This window comes from Crotalus tigris, unplaced genomic scaffold (genome assembly GCF_016545835.1).
Source record: "Crotalus tigris isolate CLP2741 ecotype Arizona unplaced genomic scaffold, ASM1654583v1 scf7180000018670.1062102, whole genome shotgun sequence".
Taxonomy (NCBI): domain Eukaryota; kingdom Metazoa; phylum Chordata; class Lepidosauria; order Squamata; family Viperidae; genus Crotalus; species Crotalus tigris.
In genome coordinates, this window is record NW_024097136.1 from 155,890 (window position 1) to 175,387 (window position 19,498).

General features: G+C 35.3%; 1 protein-coding gene across 1 annotated transcript; it reads left to right on the forward strand.

Moving 5' to 3' along the window:
• The first annotated feature begins 1,958 nt into the window (after positions 1-1,958).
• Positions 1,959-17,388, forward strand: SLC38A2 (solute carrier family 38 member 2). Its single transcript, XM_039355307.1, has 16 exons — positions 1,959-2,380; positions 3,365-3,606; positions 3,886-3,967; positions 4,073-4,188; positions 6,789-6,862; positions 6,952-7,044; positions 7,209-7,290; positions 9,136-9,224; positions 9,816-9,874; positions 10,021-10,179; positions 11,035-11,114; positions 11,223-11,323; positions 12,391-12,515; positions 12,824-12,968; positions 13,072-13,169; positions 13,614-17,388. Exons 2-16 carry the CDS (start codon positions 3,488-3,490, stop codon positions 13,692-13,694), a joined length of 1,503 nt encoding a protein of 500 aa, XP_039211241.1. The 5' UTR covers positions 1,959-2,380; positions 3,365-3,487; the 3' UTR covers positions 13,695-17,388.
• Positions 17,389-19,498: the final 2,110 nt, after the last annotated feature.

Genomic DNA, 19,498 nt, shown 5'->3' on the forward strand with positions numbered 1-19,498 from the left:
GAGTCTAATTCTATTGGCTTTCAAAAGCCAATAGGAATTGTCCAGGCTGTCTCTGCCCTGCTGAGCCCGCCAAAAGTCCCATTCTGAAAACAGTGCTGCACCAGTTGAGTAGTCCTCGACTTACGACCGGTTGAGTAGTCCTCGACTTACGACCGGTTGGGGGTCGCGGCATTAAAAAGGTTGAGAACCACTGTTTTAGATGTAGGCTTCCCACAGTAGAACTCAACTCTTTGATATAATAATCTTCTCCACCTTATAAGGGCTTACCCATACATGAAGGTATTGTTTTTCTATGATTTCAGTTACAATACTGCATTTTGCATTAACTCTCTAGTCAGTTTTTTACATCAACCAAATTGCAGAATTCAAGATTTTATCAATATTATCTCCCTTTCTTCTTGCTGTTGATGTGTGATCTAAAATCTTAACCAGGATGTTGTCAATTGAGGTAACCCTAGAATGATTTTATCCTAATGTATAAATTAATTATTTATAGAGTGTCTTTGAGAATGTTGACTTCTGACAAATGCCCGGACTAGTCCTGCAGTTTTCTTAGCAAGATTTCAGAAGTGGTTTGCCATTGCCTGCTTCCTAGGATTCAGTGAGAGTGACTGGCCCAAAGTCTCCTGGCTGGCTTCATGCCCAAGAAAGACAAGGTCTCTTTTTTTTAACCTGATGCTGTAACCGCCACACCAATCTGGCTGTTCTATCATTAAGCAACCTCAGCTGAAGAGTGTATACAATATTCAGAAAACTTCCCAGAATTTAGCATGCATAACTTTCTAGCAGGCATATTATATGACATCATTTCCTTGGAATTTTTCCGAGTTAAAGTATTATTTAACTTGTCTCTTCCCTGCACTGTCATTACCAGTGAGAATTTTAAGTTTGGCAGGGCCACACAGGTTCTTTGAAGCAATTACATGATCTTAGTTGTGACCCCGTTGAAACGGGGGACTTGGCTAAGATAAACAAACAAATCTCTTCCCTATTTTCAGCACCAGATGATTTAAGGCAGGGCTTTTCAACCAGTGGTATGGGTACCACCTGTGGTACATTGACACCTGGCAAGTGGTATGCGAGCACCCTAGAAAAGTGGTAGTGGGGGAGGGGAATGAACTGAACTGGTGGCAGCACTCCACAAGCCTGAGTGAAAGATGGCTAAGCTGCAGGGCTGTCAGGGCTCAGTGGAAGCACCAGAGCCAGGCTCCAGCTGGAGCTCGGTGCTGATGCTTCTGCTGAGCCCAGAAGAAGCACCGATCAGCTGGAATGTTGCAGCATCTCCAGGGTCTTGTGATTTACATTCAGATGCTTGGCAACTGATTCATATTTATGACGGTCAGTGTCCCAGGGTCATGTGAAGTGACCAAAACCTGCTGCAACCACCCAGCAGACGGGAGGAGGGAATAAAAACCAAACACCCACCCCACCCCACCCCCACTGCCAATCCTCAACAGAAATGTTCACAATGAAAACCTCGGACAGGAGGAAGAGTGCCGCTGGGCAGTCCAGCAGGTGTCTTGCTTGGCTATGGCTTGGGGGGCACTTTTTTCAGTGCTATTGTAACTTCAAACAGTCACTAAGCAAACTGTTGTAAGTCAAGGACTATCTGTACTTTATCATTTTTTTCTTTTCTTTCTTTCTTTCTTTCTTTCTTTCTTTCTTTCTTTTTTTTTTGTCATTAAGTTTTTAACACTTTACTAGGCGACTGGTGGTACTCAGATATTGCCATATCCTAAAAGTGGTACAATGGGTGAAAAGGTTGAAAAGCCCTGATTTAAGGCTTCCACCGAGCCACTTCGAATAGTGTCAGAATAAAACCCGGGATAGGGTCGGCTTTCTTCCAGCTTACTGAGAAATTTCTTGAACAGAGACAGGGAGGTTCCTGGAAGTCGCAGCGTCAGGGTAGCAGAATCATTTCGGAGTGTTTGGAGAAGAGGGGTGGAGCCACGAAGCTCAATGTTGGTACACACAGGAAAGCCTCTGCACGCTGCCGACGCGAATCCTCGCCCTTCCCATTGCTCGCTCGCTCTGACGTCGCCACATGCTTCTCTCAAAAACGGAGGCATCAGCGCGCGTCCCCCAGAACCGAGCGTGCTGTTCCGCGAACTGCTTTTCCTTGCTGTCGTTCACCTGAACGCTTTTCTCCTGGGCGCGGGGGCCTTTGTCTGATTTCACCAGAAGTGAACCTAACTTATTATTTTCGGTCGGCTTGACATATTACCACTGTTTTTTAAAATATTATATTTAATTTAATTTATTACAAAAAGATTTTTCGGACTGTCAGTATTTAAGGATTTTTTTGCTTCCGTTTAAAAAGAGAAATCGACCGAAGAAAGAAGCTCCGGAACTTGGCGAGTTTTAAGCTTTGTAAATTGAGGTAAAATATTCTGAGATTTGGGGGAGAGGCTTGAAGAAGGTATCTGCAGCTAGCTGAGTGGGTTAACTGCGTTTGCTAGTGATATAACTAACTGTGAACTGGCTTTTTTTTATGTAAGAATGTGCGAGACTTAAGATGTGAGCGGGATAGGGAGGGAATATGGGGGGAGGGGGAATCCGTCAGCCGCTGCTAGCGCTACTGTATCACAGCAGGGCGTCCAGGGTCCCCCCCCCTTCGCCATCTCTTTTCCAAACCCTCCCCACAAAAGACGTCGCTGGTGATGCAGTCTTGTGACTGATTTGCATTGTTGTTCACATTTTCCGAAGTAGGATTCCCGGGAAGAAGCGAGGAGGGGAAATAAATAGCTGGAAACGGTCCGGAAAGTCCAAGAAATGCTTCGGGCGGCAATCAGTTAATGTTAGAAAGGGACCGTGACAATCGGTTACTTAGATTGCACCATGTAAAGTTCCGGGCAAAAAGAGGACGGATGGGTGGAGTTCGTTCGCTTCCAAATCTGATTACGCGATCATGTCGCGAATGTGGGTGTATGTGTATTTTTAAGCTTCTCTGATCTTAACAAGTTAATCTACCTTCGGCGGATGTATTGTGTTTCTCAGTCTCTGGATGGATGAAAGCGAAGAAGACTAGCGAAGGCTCTTTGCTTATCTGCTTGGCTGGGCAAAGAAGCCTTCTTTTGCCTTGGCGCCCTGGCTTCCTACCGTAGGTCTTTTGTTCCCCCCCCCCCAACTACCCCCTCTTTTCAGACAATATGTGCTCCCAGTGTTCTAGCTGGAGATATCTTTGTTCTCCTCCCAGTACTTTTCCTTCCCTCGCCCCTCTTCGCTTATCCCGCCCTTCTCTGCTGGTACTTTTCCACCCGCCTGGCTGAATCAGCCGCGCTGAGCAGCAGCTTCCAGGCAGGGTCTCACGTGACCTGCTTCGGGAGACTACTGCAGTATTGACGTTTTCCCTTTACCTTCGCAGACGAGGTAGGACCCGCGGCCGCCAAGGACAAAAGATCACGAGGACCCCACGCGGCCCCTCCCAACCCAAATAAGTCTTTGGCCTGATTGACTCGTTCCCTAAGAAAACATCCTGGATCCCAGTATGACCAAAGCTGAAATGGGCAAGCCGAATAGCACCCGAGAGGAGGACAGCAGCAGCTATAGCTCTAACAGCAACGACTTCAGCTATCACTACCCCACCAAATCAGCTGCGATGAAGAGGTCAGGGAGATTTCTCTGCCTTACTTTGAACCACAGTACAACAGCCTCATCAAATACCTGCCCCAATTCCCCTGAACTGGGGATGGATGGATGGATGGATGGATTTCTGTTTTTGGAATTCCTCCACTAAAGGAAAATCTTTTAAAATGACCATATCACAAGCCAGGAAAAAGAAGAAAATGTTGCACATTATTCACATTTATTCAGATTTTAACTCAGTTAAAAATAAGTGGACTTTTACAATAGTATTTAAAGTTCCTTTTTCCCTTCCTTTCACAGCCATTACGTGGATATGGATCCAGAAAACCAAAATTTTTTACTTGAATCCAACCAAGGGAAGAAAAAATATGAAACTGAATATGTAAGCACATACCAATAGTGTTTTTAAAAAGAAAAATAATTTTATTACAAAACCTCTTGCAAGTAAGAACAAATTGTGAACTTTCACCATCATTATTATTTACAGCATCCAGGTACAACTTCCTTTGGAATGTCAGTATTTAACCTGAGCAATGCTATTGTGGGCAGTGGCATTCTTGGACTTTCTTATGCCATGGCAAACACAGGAATTGCTCTCTTTGTGTAAGTATTAGAATGCAATAAAATCATATTATGTTATTGTTTTAGGAAAATATTTGTTGGTGCTTGCTTCAAGTCTAAAATGTAATTCTGCTAAAGCATCTGAACACAAGCCATTTTAATCCCATTGACATTGCTAGAGGCAAGAAGCAGTGAACATTTATCTAGAAATACATTGAACTCACAGAAAAATATTTGAGTGGCAAATTTATGTGATTAGACTACAAGTTACTTTGAACAGAAAAAGAAATTCAGCTCAAACTAATAATTTAATACCCAGTAATTTCAGTTGAAGAATACAGCTCATGTTTATGTTTACATTTCTCATATTGGAGCCAGTAGGATTTTAAACATTTAGGTTTGAATGGCTGATATACATTCTGAAATTTTTGAATTTATACACTATAAAATGAAATTGCACTCACTTTTATTGTTTTAGTTACAATTGGTTAAGTTGCCTTTTCTTTTGTTTGAATGCTGTGTTTTTCCTCAAAAATGATTTTTACATTAATCTAAATATTGCTGCATTGTTTTCTCTAATAGTGGAGAAAATGCTTCAATTTATCCATTTTAATTTTTGGATTATAATGTTCTACAACTAAACTGGCTGTTGACTTTGGCCAATCATTCTCGCAGCCCAACAACAGGGGTGTTGTTTTGGGAAAATAGCAGGAGGGAGGAAAATTGGGTATGTTCATCACCTTGAGTTATTTATAAAAATGGGAAATAAATTAACTAGATTTGCCATCCTGCATTTTGCCTATAGCATCATAAAGCATTTGTCAGTTTTTCCTTGACAATTTCTCATAAAAAATATGCTGTAGAGTTTGCTATTTGGTCCAGCTTTAAATAAGAAAAAGGAATGTATCAGATTACAGAGAGAAACAGATCCTGAGTAGAATTTAGCTATATAGTTATTGGTATGAAAAGCAAGGAGATACATATAGACATATTTCCATTAGAAGGCTATTTAAGTCTGAAAAGTTAAAAAAACTGCATATTCAGAAAGGCAAATATATAGTGGCATGCATATGTTGGTTATTAATAGAAAACAAAGAAATATGGAAATAACTTTTATTATTTTAATGTTAACTGCAGGATTAAAAAAGCAGATTATGCCTCTAGGGATTTCTGTGACAGCAAAACAACCTTCTAGCATCATTAGAAATTAATATAAAATCCAAGAGCAGCTGGAATTTCAATTCTGTCTTTCACTAATCCATATTGGCAATGAGGAACAATCAAGCTCTTGAAGGCAGTGATCCTAGAAATATTTACTTGGGAACAGAGTCCACTGAATTTTAAATAACCTGTCTACTATACTGTTATGTGCAAACAGCTTTGGTCCCTCAAATTCATTTTAGTGTATGGCATTTATTTTTATTTTGCAAATTATTTTAAAATAGTTCTTGCTAGAACATGAAAAAATCCTAAGCAAAAAAGTGTCATGCAGTTTTGTTTAAGAAAAAAAAAAAGACAGATACAATAATTGTACTTTGCTGTGCCATTTCATGCTCCAAAAAATGTTTTGCAGTGGTTATAATGTAATCATCATAATGCATGCTAGTGAGATTCTCTGAAGGGCAGGGTTTGACAAAAAGCCCATTTAAGTCAGAGGAAATACACACAGAGAGACAGAGACACAGAAGTTGTCAATACATTTTGTATCAGTATCAGTATATTAGAATAAACAATGAGTTCAGTGAGGCTTGCAGACAGATATAAAAAGGTAACCCAAAGCTATGGGGTTTTTTTCTTAAATTGTTTTCTGTTGGAAATTAATTTCTCTAAAATATATTGTAAAGCAACAACTATTTTTTTTAAAAAAAGTGATGAGGCAAATCTTGCCTTGGGGTAGAAGATTCCACAGTACGAGGAGCTCCATGGCAGAAAAGACTCACTGCTGAGGGCCTGCAAAATGTAACTTCATAGTTAACCGAACCCATAATATGCCTTCTTTGCATGGTAGATGGGAACATAAAATTGGAAAGAGGTGGTTCCCCCAAACAACTCAATGCCATGCCATGAAGGGCTTTAAAGGTCAACACCAGCACCTTGCATTGGACCCAGAAACACACTGGTAAACAATGCACTCACAAAATGGAAGTGTGACATGTGTTCTACCAGAAACAAACCTAACGACTTGCACCATTACATTTGACATCTGCTGAAGTCTTCAGGAGCAGCCCGACATAGAGTGGATTGCAGTAATCTAACAGAGATTACCAAGGCATGGATGACAATGAGTAGATCCCCTGATCTAGAAATGATTTTGCTAGATTTATGTTTTTAAAAGTGGCAGTTGGGCTCTTTTTAATCCTTCTTAGACTGTTCCTTGCCCTCTGAGCACAGTAAATGTTCCTAATATATTCACTGCATTTAAATTTATATTTAATTTCATTATTTACTTTGGGAATAATGTGACCCTATTAAATTTATTCATCTTTCAAAGTCATTGTAGCCAATAAAGAATTTAAGTGTGTTCAGATAGTTCTAATTTAACTCACTGGGAGAAATATGTATATACATTTATATGCCCTTGATATTTTTTATTTATATATTCAATTTCAAAACAAAACATTGCATTTGTATTTCCTTTTTAGAGTTCTCTTAGTCTTCGTGTCAATATTTTCTCTGTATTCCGTTCACCTTCTTTTGAAGACTTCCAACGAAGGAGGTAATGACAGTAACTATTTGTCAATCATAGATTCGACTCTCCCCTTTTTGTTTTCTAAATTGCATTCTTCAAAATCTCTGTTCCTAAAGGATCTTTATTATATGAACAATTGGGAATGAAAGCATTTGGCATGCCTGGAAAACTTGCAGCATCTGGATCAATTACAATGCAAAACATTGGAGGTAAGATCCTTCTCAGACACCCTAAAAGCAGAAACCCTTCTTATTCCCAAAACTATTTTTTTACAAAATATGCTTTCATTAACAAATTCAATAATATCATTAGGAACTGTATTTTATTATTTTTATATCTTATTGTAATTATTTACAATATTATTCACTTGCAGCTATGTCAAGCTACCTCTACATCGTGAAATATGAGTTACCATTGGTCATCAAAGCGTTTTTGAACATTGGAGAGCATTCGGGGTAAGTCCTAGAACTGCTCGGTAGAAATTGTTTTCATGGGAACATATAAAGGGACATTGATATTTGAGGATTTCTGTTGAAACAGGTTAAGTTTAGCTTCTTAAACAAAGGTAAGTAAAGTAGTAAATTCCAGTTATGCTTTCCTGCTTCTAGAGCAGTGGTTCTCAACCTTTCTAATGCCGCGACCCCATAATACAGTTCCCCATGTTGTGGTGACCCCCAACCACTTATACATCACCAGGTGCCAGAGGTGTGGCCAAAGAAAAGGGGGGGAAAATGGCGGACAGCCTTGTTTGGCGACCTCCGTGAAATGGTCGTTCGACCCCAAATGGGGTCCCGACCCACAGGTTGAGAACCACTGTTCTAGAGAGATCTGTTTGAAAGATCTGTCTTTTTTTCTCAGAAAAGAGTTACAAAAATCCATGAAGTTTGTTAATACAGTAATTCCAAGTAAACTGGTAAACAAATTTGTTTTAGAAATGATAAGAGAGAAAGCAGGATACCAAAGGAATGATCCATCTAGCATTGGGTTGCCAACCAACAGTGGTTCATGCTACATTGGGGCAAGTTTGTTTCTCTTCCTTACCTTGACATATCTGAGACTAAGATCTTTTGAATGCATTGTACCAGCCTAAGGACCTAACAGAAAATGAAATTCTGTAAAATGCAACATTAAAAATTAAAATATTTTAATAAATGTATTTCCATACTGATGAATGCTTCTTATTTGTACAATACAACTGTATATATAGTCTAAAATATTACTGTTGGAGTTATTTAAAATATTAAATGTTTAAAATGTTACATTTTATAATTAGATATAGATGCATAGGTTTTGGTACTAAGTTTACTGGGTTTAGAAGATTAATAGTTACAGTAGGTGATTCTTCAAGTTGGTTGAGATTCACATAAGGAGCAAGCAAGAGTATAATAGTTCCTTTGCTATGTCTGTATGTACATAAATGGAGGCGTTATATTGGCGCATAATACTGAATGGAAGGCAAGTTTAAAATAGATGTTTATTATGCTGCTTTGGGGCAGGAATATTTGGATCAACATCCCATCAATAGCACAATCGTCTCATTATAAATCCTTTTGAAGAGAATGGAATCTACCTGAAACACTGACTTCTGTGGAACTTAATTAAATTAATGGACTATAATTACTATGACTCAGCAAAGCAAAATTCCTTGCAAATGAGGTTATGAAAAGTACATTTCCATAGTCTTGGTCTAGCGATTAAGGCACCAGGTTAGAAAGTGGGAGATCAAGTCCTGTCTTAGCCAGGAAAGCAGCTTTATAACTCTGGGCCAAGTCACTCTCTCTCAGCCCAACCCATCTCGCAAGATTGTTGTTGTGGAGAAAATAAGAAGAGGGAGGTGTGTTTGATATGTTTGTCATGTTGTTTGTCATTTACTATTTAAAAATACTAAAGGTGGGATATAAATAAATAAATACAAATAGTTAGATATTGAAATCCATATGAAGAAGGGACTCCAGAATGATATCATTGTCTATTCTGCATTATAATCCCAAGCAATCCTCAAAATATAAAATCTCCACTTGACGTTCAGTTTCTGTTGTTCTGTCAATATGTACCTATAGATTTATTGGCAGCAGTAAGGAAGAGGTTAAAACATTTCCTTCTGACAAGTCTTTTTAACTTCCTGATCTAGGTTAGAGCCCTTGAGCTCCTTAGAAGTTTCCCATTCAAGTACTAAGTAATACATTTTCAAAATCAGTCTAGGTTGGCCAGGTACTTTCACTTGCGGAGACAAAGTAGCCTTTAGTGATTTTTAAATTGTCAGTCAGATTTCAGCATGTACATTCTTCTTTTTCTTCTAGAGAATGGTATTGGTATACTAATGGCGATTATTTGGTTATATTAGTATCCTTGGTGCTCATTCTTCCTTTGTCACTGTTGAAAAATTTAGGTAAGTGGTTGTTAATGTTGACATTAATGTGGAATAAAGAAGAAAAACAATGGTTAACTTACTTGCAGTCAGTAAGATAAATCCCTAATAGTCGAGCCAGTTTTTCTTTTTCTTTATTCCGTGTATGCAGATGTAAATTCAGGATCAAATTCATGAAACCCTCTGGTTGAGCTATGTTAATTTAAAACAATGCATGAATTAAACATGATGACTGCTCTGAAAGGAAAGTGTAGCACTATTTGCATCACATTAAGTATTCCAATTTTATATTGGCTTAACTTCAAATATATTGTCTGAACTTAAATGGGCTACAGTATATTCATAGTGGATATATGCCAATAGTTAACTTGCTAAATTAGACTATTTGCCATTTGGAATCATTTGAACTAATTATATATTGGAAAAGAAAATCTGAACACTTGATTAAAAGTGCACTGGGTAACTTGTAAGTTGATATTAAATTAAATATTTCTGACAATAATTCCTACTAATGTCTATTGAACAAGACGGCATAACAGTTCAAAATGTTGAACATGTTATTTTTCACATGTACTGCATGCTTTAAATTAAAACATTCCTTTATCATTGCAGGTTATCTAGGCTACACCAGTGGATTTTCCTTATTGTGCATGGCCTTCTTCCTTATTGTGGTAGGTATTGTTTATTTATCTATATTTTAAAATATTTAAATAGTAATTCAAATACTTTCACAGAAACTTGTAATCATATCTTATAATTATAATTAGAATGGAAATAAATTTATCATGTGAAATCAGCTGTGATCATCCTTTGTTAGGTCATTTGCAAGAAATTTCAAATTCCTTGTGGAGTGGAACATGATCTAATTAATGCAACTCTGAACATTACCATGGAGCAACCGGTGTTTGCAAATGAAACAAATGTTAATGCAACCTATGATTCCTGTGTACCAAAATATTTTATCTTCAACTCAAAGGTAATAATTAAACTAAGTAAGCATGATTGTGACTTCTGCAAAGTCTAACTAGTCCTGAAACTTCCTTGTCACCTCATAAAAACTGTTATAGCAATACTGAAATCAGTATCTTGTTTATTATCCTTGAATTAAATGGAAAATAACTATGGGTGAGGGAACAATTGCATCTTTACCCAGTGGTTTGACCAGACAGAATATTTAAAGAATAAACTAAACTATGGTATAACCAGGTATCACTTCATACAGCTGGAGTTTTCCTTATCTACCAATTCCATATATCACTCATTATTAAACTCTTTGGAATTAGTTTGCAAATATGGAAAAATGTTACATAAACAATATATTTTATTAGCCAATACTTTTGAATAAAAACCAACAAGAGCACTTTCATAGTCATTTAGTAAAACCTTTAAAATTCTACCTCATTGCTAAATAATTGCATGCTGTGCAAAAAATGCAGTACCATCTCTACAATTATATGTTTTAAAAAATTGAATAGAGTGATTGATAATCTGCTTGGTGACTTAAATAAAAGTGGATTGTAAACAACTGTGCACAACTGTGTACTAACAAATACTTTTCTAGTATTTAATATATTTGAGTAGGATTAGAAGTTCCAATTGCCTTCAGGCTATTTACTTTTCTTCCACCTAATTTATTTCACATGGGAAAGTTTATAAATAGGAAGGGCAATTATAGATAATAGTTTGAATTGTTCATAGAAACAGAGGAATATGAATGAAAAAAATGCAAAATATGCTATTTAGAATTATAGCTTTAGTTTTTCAAGAAACTGCCTGAGTATCTTTTAAGTTAATATAGAAATAGTCATACACCCATTTTTATGTTTTCCAGACTGTCTATGCTGTACCAATCCTGACATTTTCTTTTGTCTGTCATCCTGCTATTCTCCCTATTTATGAAGAACTGAAAGGGTATGTCATGCGCATTAACATGTTTTGTGTTTTTAAAGAAGTGTATATAAATATGGAATGATGTATTTCATAAATATTCATAGCAATTTATTTGTTTCTTTATAATAGCCGAACCCGCAGAAGAATGATGAAAGTATCCAATGTTTCATTTTTTGCTATGTTCCTCATGTACCTCTTGGCTGCTCTCTTTGGATACTTGACATTTTATGGTAAAAAAGTAACTCTTCTATTTAAGTTTTGCATATTAATTTTGATATATCTTTGAGGTGTGAACAAGTCAGCCAGTGTAAAGCAAGCTCACACTGTTTTGTCTTTATGTAAACATGCTCCATTGTAGCATTTGTATGTTCTAATTAAGAAGGCAATCTCAACTTAAAGCAATAGCTTATACAAGCTTCCTTCCTTCTGCAGAAAAATAAGTTCCACAAATAAGAATTGGTCATTCATTTTTGAATTAATTGGGTCTATGGACTTCTGAGCTCCATTATTAATAAGAAGCAAGACCTAGTAGACTGATAAAAAATATTTCCTGTAGAGCTTTCATGAGAAAGGCTCTTCAATTTTTAAGAACAGCAAACCCATCAGTCATTTTGAGACCATGTTATGGTTACACACAAATTAAAAATGGCTGTCAGGGAGGTTAGGACCAATCAATTTTTGTGAATTTTTTGTTAATGTTATACTGAATTGCACTTATGTTCTGCCTGATTGACATCTGTGGAAGGAAGACAAAGAAAGTCCACTACCCACTGGCTGGCTGCAGGTTGGAGACTCACTTCCTGGTTCTATGTCAGTTGACATTCCATTCTACTCAAAACTGTTACAAGGAGGAAGAGTTAGGAAGTTTGAATCATATCATAGATTGTCAGTAATTTTCATTCAGGTAACAGCTGTATAATTTAATCGCTCCTTGTTTATTGAAGGGTATATCACTGCTTGTAGCTTTAGTTTTACAAGCTTTGTAGCTTTAGCAATACACAATGTGATGTGCAATAACAATAGAAATACAATAATGGTATTAGATGGGGACACTGACAAGCGGTCAAGTATTAGATTGAAATAAAAGCTTCTGGAATTCTGCCACTCAGAACGCTCTTTAACTTTAAAAGCTGACTGTAGCTACCACATTGCAATGCATTCTATATTACAATGCTGTATACTCACACAATTCCATTTGCAAATCAATTATAAACTTTTTAAAAATATGCACAGGAATCTTGTTTATTATATTATGTGAATATTAAAGTTAATAAATATTCTGCATGTCCCTTTCCAGGAAAGGTGGAAGCCGAATTGCTTCATACTTATTCAACAGTGTTTCAGACTGATAATCTCCTTCTGATTGTGCGCTTAGCAGTCCTGATGGCAGTCATTCTTACCGTTCCAGTTGTGATTTTTCCAGTGAGTAACTTTATTTAATGAAGAGAGTGTAGTGTTAATTTATGTTGAAATTTGGAAATCAAGTATTTATGGAGCTTGCATTTATTTCCAATTATCAGTTTCATTTTTTAAATCTGTCATGTCTCTGTGTTCAGTTTGCTTTCCTTTTTTCATCATTGTATAATTAGAATAGTTAAAAGGCAATATAAATTCTATATTCTAAAAGAATATTTAAAATTTATTTAAATATTTAAAACATTTTTGGGAGGGGATAAATTTTAATGTGACTTTAATAACATTAAGTAATTCAATTAATGTTTATTTTACAGATTCGTAGTTCCATCACACAATTGCTGTGTGCAGGCAAAGAATTTAGTTGGGTTCGTCATTGTATTATTACAGGAGCTATTTTGGTATGCACCAACGTTCTCGTCATTTTTGTTCCCACAATTCGAGACATATTTGGATTCATTGGTGAGGATTGTTTGTTACTTGTTCGAAATACCTATTGTTCTAAAAATGTCTATATAGTGTAATAAAAAATAAGTGGTCTAATTAAACTTTATGGTTCATTCAGGTGCCTCCGCTGCTGCCATGCTAATCTTTATACTTCCATCAGCTTTCTACATTAAGCTTGTGAAAAAAGAATCCATGCAATCCGTGCAAAAAATTGGGGTAGGTACTTATCATTGTGTTTACCAATAAAAGGGAATGTTTCTTGATATCCATATAATTATTAACTTCATTCTTGCACAGTGTTTGACTATAAAGCTTACTTAATTGCCATGAATGTCTGCATTAACTGTGCTTAGACCTTTTCATTAACTCATCCCCCTCTTTTTTCTTTAAATGTTCATTATTTCTTTTATTTTACTTTTGCATTCCTGTAGGCCACTAAAAATCATTTTGGAAATTAAGTGGCGTAACATAAACACCCATATATAAAAGTCTAGCATATTTGTCTGAATTTTCTTAGCCTTCCCAAAAAATGAAGGCAGAATGTGTTCAATGATGCAAGTCTGAAAATTGCCCCCCAAAATTTATGTATAATAGACTGTTTCTTTCATGCCCTTGTTTCTGACAAAATAAATTCAGTATTTTCATATGTTACTTATTTAGGCTCTCCTGTTCCTGCTAAGTGGCACAATTGTGATGATTGGAAGTATGACCTTAATTGTTATGGATTGGATCAACAATTAACCTACCTGCTTTATTCATTCGTCTTCATTCTGCCATCTTCTGGGAGGAAAAACCTTCTGCCTATGTTTGCAGCTCTGCTTCCTTTGATGCTAGTACTTCTAATGATAGAACAGATGGATTTTAAAGAAAGAAAAACAAAAGAAACTATTCTGCACAAGAATAGATACTAATATCAAGTCAGCTGAATCTTTGGCTGAGTGAAGTGACTTTTTTTTTTTATTCCATTCCAGGGAATGGACGGCTCTCTCTGTAAAAATTTATCAAGCCATGTTGGGCTTTGGACATTGTTACTTGGATTCTTTATTTACTTGAATGTGCCTAATGGAAACAATTGGTGTGAGAAGTAAATTAGTTTACAGCAAGTTGTAAGCTAGCCATTAAAAGGAAGGGAAAAAACAGTTATTTTTATACCAAATAACTATGGACTCAAAAGCACTATTTTGACTTTTAAGAAAACATTTTATAAGTTAAAGATTCAAATAAGGGTAAGAAAAAAATCAGTAGGCTGTTTAATCAGTATCCTCAGTTCAAAATGTTTGCCTGTCTACAGAGACATGTTCTTAAAATTATATTTTTCACCTCAATAAGCTTATTTTTTAAATCTGTTATAACTAATGTTTAATTGACTATCTTGAAAGAATAGAACTAAAATTAAATTCCATTTGTAATTTTAGTTATTCTAACACTAAAACCAAACAAAGATTTGTATAGTATATTGAGGTACTCAGTAGTGCAATTAAGAAGATAAAAACTTTTTATTCTTTTTTTTTAATTTGGTCTCACCAAAGCACAATAAATTGTTAGATAATGTGATGTTCCTAGCAAAATAATCTGGCTTTTTAGTATTTAAAACAAAAATATTGAGGTCATGCTATAGTTTACTGGAGGAAAAGTATACTTTTCAGATGCATGTTTTCATTATTAATATTTTATATTATGTTACATAATTGCACCAGAATTTGGTGCATGTGACAAAATTCTTTTCATAAAATAACTGGATTTCTTAATGCAGTTTTCTAAACTGTCGTGTGTGTGTGTGTGTGTGTGTACACACGCACATACACACTTGTTACTAAATGAATGGATTTCAGTATTATTGGAACAGTGGGGTAACAACCATAGGTCATGTACAGTGGATATCCAGAACATGATCCTGCCCTGACTGGACAACAACATTCAAAGAACATATGAACTTGGTATACATACCTCACTCCTATCTGTCTCCCATTCATCATTTTGCCCAGAAACTCAAGAAGAGCTGAATGTTGATACAGGGAATTCATACATACTTCCCATTTCTATTATTAATTTAAAGAGATATTTAATGAATTTCCATGTGGGATAGAGGATAAAATCTTCTCGATTATGCTTTGCAGTAATAAATCTGTGTTGCAAATGCTGCATTTGCCAGAGAAAGCATATTCCAGTTTGGCTACTACACATATTAATTATACTATTTCAACCCCAAGATGTAAAGAAATTTAGGACACTTTTTTCATTTCACAAAAATTGCTGAACAGATTTTCTGCCAGAATCTAAAAAGACAGAATTTAACTAGGTAACGTTCAGAGGATTATTTTCATCTGGCATAACAAAAAAGGCATGTAATTAACCGGAACATTTTTTTAAGTGTAGGTTCATTTTAAAAAATATATACAGCAAATATTTCCCATTGCATTCTGATTCTTAGCCTAATAATGTTTCATTAGGGTGCTTTTAATTTTTCCCCTTATTGTCCTAGAAAGGCTAGAATTCAAGCCATGGTTCTAGGTAGAACAATATAATCTGTACTTGAATAATAGTTGTGATGATCTCTTTTATTCCTAAAATATTAGTAACCAATACTAGTACTGTTAAAAACATAAAACTTACTTTTTTATCTAGATCACAGGTATCAAACTCACTGTGTCACGTGATGTGTTGCAACAGATCACGATTTTTTTCGCATTGCTGGAGCTGCAGTGGATGCGCCTCCAGATGATGCAACCGGCCCGTGGGCTGGCAGTTTGACACCCCTGATCTAGATTGTCTAAAAAAACATTTTAGAATTTCAAAGATAATTTTGTAAGCATTTGGCTACTGTAATATAAGATCTCATTGTTGAATGTTTATATCTCAGAACTACCATTGGCATTACTGGGTGGATACAACATACTTATGTAGCAGATATAAATAACATAATATTTTCTTATATTTTGTACTAGTCTATGGTATTTTGTGCAAGAGCTTAAATACTCCAGAAAGTATATCGAATAATTTAAAACAATTTTCTTTTCTTTCAGCAACTAGTGTTGCCCAGTGTCTTTAACCAATCTAGGGAGTTAAAGATCAAAAATCATTCTTTTCCAACAATAAAAAAAATTGTTATACCCTAATTGTTCATCTAAAAGCCAGAAAAGTGACAAAAGTGGGGAAAATACACTTATGCATCTGCAAAAATGATACTGAATTATTGCTGAATCAGCAATATCTGGGCAGTTCAAATTATGGATTGCACAGTTTTCTTTCATTTGCAAGATCAAATTTCTCTAACTACTCCTGAGTACCACTAAGATATCTTCTTTGCTAATATACAAATATGTGGTGCATAAACTTCACAGGAGCTAGTAGTTTCAGCATTTAACCACTATTTGTCACCTCATTTTAAAATTATTGTCTTCCATGTTATTTTACTCACATTATGTAACATGTTATTTATGGAATAGTAACTTGTTGAAGTTAAAACCTATTTTTCAATATTTATGGGTAACCTCTGTATATAAATTACTATACTCTATGTTTGTGTATGTGTACGTATGTATGTGTATATATATGTGTGTGTGTGTGTATGTATATGTATGTGTGTGTGTATATATATATATATATATGTGTGTATATATATATATATATATGTATATATATACTGTAAGTATATTGTATATAAGGTAAGGTTTGATTATGTATATAAGTTTATGTTAATAATTAGCACATTAAATCCATAATTCCTTCATGTTGTATATCCAAGAAATGGTCACAGGCAAATCTCTGGAGAAATTGTATGCCAGTGATCAATTATTTTTGCATTTGCTATACAAGGGCAAATATTTTTTAAAAAATCTAAAAGTATACCCAAAATGTATTAGTTCAATTCTATATTTTCCTTTGAACTGTACAACCCATTCTATACTGCAAACTAATATGAAATTCCTTTAGCTTCCAGAGCAGTTTGTGATGTGAGAAAAATAGGAGCTACTATTTGACAGCAAAAAATACCCCTTTTTTTATTCAGAAAATTAGTTTCCTAATTATCTGGAATCTGGGCCATTATTGGAAAGTGAGAAAACTAATTTTACAATGTACAATTTGCATTGATGTTTTCAATGACTTTTCATACATATCATGTATATATAGATAAAGAGATACATGCTGTATTGTTAGATCAACAATTTAAATACAGTTATTGAAAAGAGTGCTACACTGTTTCAATGAAACACTGTAAGTTTTAGCTAAATAAAGATCAAAACTTAAGAATGTGCAAGAATGAAATTTATTCTCTATTATATGATATAAATATTTGTTCATGTTGTGCTTTACAGGTAAATCAATTTTAGGCAATTGATAAAAGTTGCAGTTACCTTTGAATCCAAACTATAAGATATGTTTACAGTTCATATTAAGCCATGATTTGTATTAATAAAATTTACTGAACATGCAATGATACCTAATTCCACATATTATAAGCCAAAACCAAATAAATACAAACTATGCATAATATCATAATAAGATGCAGCATTTACAGAAGTGCATTGCACAGTTCTTGGTATATAAACATTTATGTATAAAACTCTAATATTGGACACATTTCATCACTTGGAATTTGAAACAAACATCTAGTGATAAATATTAATATGGGCATGTTACTAAAAGTGATGTGGAAACATTTTCAAGAAGGTAGTCAATGATTTACTTTTTATTGTTGAATGTATAACCTGCCTCTGTGTTTACTTCATCATTCAAGACAATTAAAAATGCAAACTATAAACTGAACAAAATTAATAAAATTAAAACTAATAATTACAATCACTAATAAAAGGTTCACAAAAGAAGATTTTTACCATCTTCCTAAATATTGGGAATGGGAACCAAATTCTTTGAATGATGCAGTCTATTCCCTGGAAAAATACTTACCCTGTATGTTGAAGTGCTGGTAGTTGGGGCATATTTAGAATGGTCTCAGTGATCTAATTAACCAGGCAGGTTCATAGCAGCAGGAGCAATTCACAAATAATAGGCTTTAAACCATTTAAATTGTGCCTATTAAGCAATTAATCGGCAAGACAAATTTTTAAGGAATTTTCCATAAGATTCCTGTGGATTGCATTGATTAGTAATATAATCATCTCATCGCAAAATACATTTCAAATATTTTTTAAGAATAAACCCATCTAATACACATTGCAATGCTATAAACAGGGCACAATTTTCCCTAGAACTAATTTTTTCAGGAAGGATCAGAATTGGTCAACTAGTCATAATTATGCAAATTTGTTTCTTGCATCTGTCACCAAATAAATCCCAATGTCTGCTGCAGACAAGGGACCCTCACAAACTGCAAATTGCTCTCTCTCTCTGGGAATGCAATTATACCCATAACAAGTTTCAGCTCAATACCTCAATTAATTTTTTCTTTCTGTGTTGTCTGGATTTTAATTTCAGCTTGATCCAATCCACTACCAAGATTAGCAATGCTCACGTTTGCCGTATTACCTTCTATGACCTACCCACACTGGCATACAAAACAAGTCAAAGTTTGGGTGACTTTGTCTGCAAAGAATTATGACAATTGCTGGCAGCATACCCCTGGCTATTACGATTATCCACCCCAAATATTTTTATGAAGGGTATGCCCCACAGCACAGAAAAGCATTATCAGCCTATTCTGTGTAAACACAAATGAGTGTGACTAGTGCTTTTCATCATTCCTGTTACTAGAGTTGATTTTTTTTCTGATTTTTTAAGAAAGCTTCTCTGTTTTGAGATTCAACCTAGTTGATGCATTACTCTCAGCTCCTTAATTTTTAAAAAGGTCTCATTGGCTCTGCTAGAGGAGAAACATTGCTTAGCCAGAATAGTGAACATTATCTGGACACTCTCCCTATTCCACAGATCACACAAGGCTTCAATAGTATCATTAACAAATGAGATGTGAAATTTTCTATGGACAATTTAAAAAAATCATCTGAATCTTTCAGACTTGGTTTAGAACATTTTAACTGATCCTCAATTCTTCCAGCGACTGATAGCAGTTTCCAGTCTAAATTGGCCAGAGAGTGATCTTTATGACAATAGAGCTACAAAAAATATTCAGAATATTATAGTGAACATCAAATCCTGAGCCACCCGAGGCCTGGGCTAGCATGGTGCCATGTTATATACCAGGATTTCTCAAGCTCGTAAGCTTTAAGTTGTATAGACTTCAACTCCCAGAATTCCACAGCCAGCACACTGGCTGGGGAATTGTGGGAGTTGAAGTCACTACATCTTAAAGTTCTCAAGCTTCAGAAATACTGGGTATTCAAGATCAAAAAGAGACAGACGATAGCCCCTCATATGCTGGTACCCAATGTCAGTGAAATGTGTGAATAAAGATGTCTTCAATGACACTTTGACTAAAATAAATTTGTAATTCATTCCCTATTCTGTCACATGGGAAACTTTCAAGTAAAAATAAATGGGGCTTAGTTTTAAGCTTAATAAACCATTATGACAGGGGTATCAAACTGCCAGCCCTTGGGCCAGTTGCATCATGCAGAGGCTGTGCTCAC